The sequence below is a fragment of the Piliocolobus tephrosceles genome, unplaced genomic scaffold, assembly GCF_002776525.5.
Source record: "Piliocolobus tephrosceles isolate RC106 unplaced genomic scaffold, ASM277652v3 unscaffolded_41362, whole genome shotgun sequence".
In the NCBI taxonomy this organism is placed as follows: Eukaryota; Metazoa; Chordata; class Mammalia; order Primates; family Cercopithecidae; genus Piliocolobus; species Piliocolobus tephrosceles.
The window spans coordinates 1-4,092 of NW_022325824.1; the positions used below are offsets into that span (position 1 = coordinate 1).

Below are 4,092 nucleotides of genomic sequence, written 5' to 3' on the forward strand. Positions count from 1 at the left end.
GGGCAACACATACAAAAATTATGGAGAAGAGGATCCCAGGACTCCCAGAGCCCAGTGTTAGATAACAGAGTGTTGGCCGTGAACCAACCTCAAAGATTTCCCTTGAGTAGAGGACAGACACCTTCATTTCCTCACCTCTCTCCTGTCTCTATTCTAGGAAACCCTTCACGTGGTTGGCCTTCACCCACTGAACCAAACTCCAAAACCGGTGAGTAAAGAATCCCTCTTATCTCTGCTTTTGGAAACCTGGGGAGGTGGAAGCCTTGGATTCAAGCCTTGGCTCAGCACCTCCCAGACAGGCTCTGATTGTGGGCCTGTCTTCCACCATCTCTCTGAACTCCAGACACTCCAACAGCAAAAGGGATCCGGGCCCAGCACAGGGCTCCGTGAAGTCTCTTAATCTCTAATCTTCTGCAGCTGAGACCTCCTACAAGCTGGAAGAATGATTGCAAATCTGACATCCTTCTCAGGAAAAATCAGTGTTTGTTCTCCCTGCATTCCTCACTGGAGGATAAATTCCTGGGGGCTTGAAAGGGGGAAGGGAAGGGAACATCTAATGAGGCCAAGGTGTTTTAGAGAAGATCCACTTGCCAAGGAATGAACTCCTGTTGGTCATGAGGCAACCCTGGCTGACTCAGCAGAGAAAGAGCCTTGCAGTAACAGAGAACAGAGCTCATGCACACACACTTCGACTCACTGACTCATTCAGCCACAGTCCCATGCTCAGGCTGTGCAGGTAGAATCCTTTCCTACTGTTGCCATAACAAATTTCCACAACATTGGTGGATGAAAACACAACGGCTTTTTAATTATCTTACAATGCTGTAGCTCAAAGGATGAAATGCATCTCACTGGGCTAAAATCAAGGTGACAGCAAGGGTGCCTTCCCTCTGAAGTTTCCAGGCAAGAATCTGCTTTCCACATGTCCCAGTTTCTACAGGCTCCCACGGTCCTTGGCTCCTGGTCCCCTTCCTCCTTCCACAAAACCCACAAAGACTGGTCACGTCTCACATGGCATCACTCAGACCCTTCTTCCTTGTCCACACCTCTTTCTCTGAATGTCCCTCTGCTTTCTTCCTCATCTCTTAAGAACTTTGGGATTTTATTGAGTTCACCAAGATAATCCATCATCATCTCCCTAAAAGCATCCAGGATATCCTCCTTTTCAGTTCAGCTGATTAGCAACTATAATTCCATCTGAAATCTTCATTCCTCTTCTCCACGTAAAATCACATATTCAAAAGGTATGAAGGCTAGGACATGGACATTTTTGGGGTGGGGTGGATTCTCCTACCTTCCACAAATAGTAAACAGGATGCATTTGGCCTGTGCTTTGGGACACTGACGTTGCAGATGGGTAAACGAGAGGAAAGAAAATGAATGCACAAGTGGACCTATAAATGGCTGATCCATTGCGAAACATCGGTGCATGAAATCGATTTATTTATGTATTTATTAATTATGTATTTATTAAGACGGAGTCTCGCTCTATCCCCTAGGCTGGAGTGCAGTGTCATGATCTTGGCTCACTGCAACCTCTGCCTCCTGGGTTCAAGTGATTCTTCTGCCTCAGCCTCTCAAGTAGCTTGGATTACAGACATGCGCCGCCACACCTGGCTAATTCTCTTTGTAGATTTTTGGTAGAGACGATGTTTCACCATGTGGCCCAGTCTATCTCCAACTCCCAATCTCAAGTAATCCGACCGCCTCAGCCTCCCAAAGTGCTGGGATTATAGGCGTGAACCACGGCACCCAGCCAGAATTTAAAATAAATAATAGATAATGCTGAGTGTATGATTTCAGGTCACAGAGAAGGTCTCACTAATCACATATTTGTGATGTTAATGAAAAAAATGGAAGACTGGCGGAAGGATTTTCCACACACAATTGTCAACCGTGAAGGCACGAAGGTGAAACCAATCTTATGTGGAAGGAAGAGGCTCTGCCCGAAACGCTGGGAATGAGATGGGGAGAATTACAAGAGCACTGGAGAGAGGGGAGAGCACACTGGGCACACAGGAAACTAAGGAGGACAAGGAGTGTGTGTTTATACTCACAGCCCTTGGATTCACCTCGGACTAACTAGGAATCCCTACATGACTAATAGTGACTGACAGGAACATAAGGGAGGCCCAGGTGCGTACCTGGAATCTAGGAGACTGTGGAAAAGGCGATTCCCGCCCCACTGGTGACACGTGGTGCTGATTTAGACACTAAGTGGTTGAAGTGGATGGATACAGGATATGTTTGTGAGGTAGAATCATTTGCAGGGAGGGCTTGCTGGGTTTGATTTTTCCTAGTTGTTTACTCCTTGCTTCAGTAATTTCTTTCTGAGATTTATTTCTCCTACATGTCAATCAATACCTGGCAGAGGAGTGATAGAAAGATGAGGCATGGTGCAAACGAAGGGACCGATTACAGCATAATATACAAGGCTGTGAATGGTGGCTCATGCCTCTAACCCAGCTACTTAGCCGCCCACCACGACACTCGGCTAATTTTTTGTATTTTTAGTAGAAACGGGTTTCACCGTGTTAGCCAGGATGGTCTTGATCTCCTGACCTCGTGATCCGCCCATCTTGGCCTCCCAAAGTGCTGAGATGTCAGGCGCGAGCCACTGTGCCTGGCCCCAAGCTCTTTTTAACAACCAGCTGTCCAGAGTACTAATAGAGGGAGAACTTGCTAACCCCATCGTGTGGGACAGCATTGATCTATTCATGGTGGTTCCATTTCCATGACCCAAACACCTCCCAAGAGGCCCAACCTCCCACACTGGGGGTTAAATTTCAGTGTGAGATTTCAAGGAGTCAAATATCCAAACTAAAGCAGCTGTATATTCAGCACGTTCCATGGTTACTGTGAGAGCTATAACTGAGAAAGTAGGAGAAAGCTGGGTCTCCCGCCATCGGGCAGCTTGTCCTAAGGAGACATTCCACAAGGTTACCTGTCAATCAAGAAATGAGAAACAATCCATAGAAAGGAACTGCTATGATTAGCTTCTTATTGGAGTCTCTTCTTCCTCCAGGTAACCCCAGACACCTGCATGTTCTGATTGGGACCTCAGTGGTCATGATCCTCTTCACCATCTTCTTCTTTCTCCTGCATCGCTGGTGCTCCAACAAAAAGAGTAAGTCTCACGAAGCACAGGCCAGAGACCTCAGGGCCGTGTGGGGAAGTGGGATGGGAGCATGCAGGTGTGTGTTCCTCACCGGCAGGATGGTCTCCAGCCTAAGGCAGGAGCCACAGAAGCAGGGCTTTCTAGAGAGAGCACCAGACACTCTGCCTCTGCCTTCAGCTCACAGACCATTGCCTGATTCTGAACTGTATCCTCACGTGCCTGCAGCCACTGACATCCAGGAGAAGGTTCCATGAGAGGCAGAAAGTGGGAGACAGAATCACTGGGATGCCAATGGAGAGCCATTCATGGGAAGGGGTCTTGAACTCAGAGAGACAGAATGTCTGAGTCTGGCTGTTGGCAGCTGAGGGACCTCAGGCACCTACGGCCTCCCGCTGTGTGTTGGGCTCTGCACATGAAATGAGGACCCAGACGTGCCCTCCCAGCTGTTTTGATGACCTTTTTCTCCTACAGATGCTGCTGCAATGGACCAAGAGCCTGCAGGGGAGAGAACCGTGAACAGGGAGGTAGGTCCTCCTCGGCCCAGCCTCGTGGATCGAATCTTATTGCTAATAGTCCTGAAGAATGCGAGCCCCCTTCCTCACTCAACATTTCCCTCTCTCCAGGACTCTGATGAACCAGACCCTCAGGAGGTGACATACGCACAGTTGGTTCACTGCGTTTCCACACAGGGAAAAATCACTCGCCCTTCTCAGAGGCCCAAGACACCCCCAACAAATACCAGCGTGTACATGGAACTTGCAAATGCTGAGCCCAGATCGCAAGTTGTCTTCTATCCATGAGCACCATCGTCAGGCCTTGAAGGGGTCTTCTAGGGAGACAATAGCCCTGTCTCAGAGCCGGCTTGCCAGCTCCAATGTACCAGCAGCTGGAATCTGAAGGTGTGAGTCTGCATCTTAGGGCATCGCTCTTCCTCACACCACGAATCTGAACATGCCTCTCTCTTGCTTACCAAC

At 48.7% G+C, this 4,092-nt stretch overlaps 1 protein-coding gene across 1 annotated transcript; it reads left to right on the forward strand.

Moving 5' to 3' along the window:
* Window positions 1-61: 61 nt before the first annotated feature.
* On the forward strand, window positions 62-4,086 carry LOC111542741 (killer cell immunoglobulin-like receptor 2DL5B; the record flags this gene model as incomplete). The annotated part of the gene is given in 5 exon segments (XM_026452910.1): window positions 62-208; window positions 3,026-3,127; window positions 3,590-3,642; window positions 3,742-3,897; window positions 3,899-4,086. Coding segments are annotated over 5 exon segments (575 nt in total), but the record flags the coding sequence as incomplete, so codon positions are not given.
* Window positions 4,087-4,092: the final 6 nt, after the last annotated feature.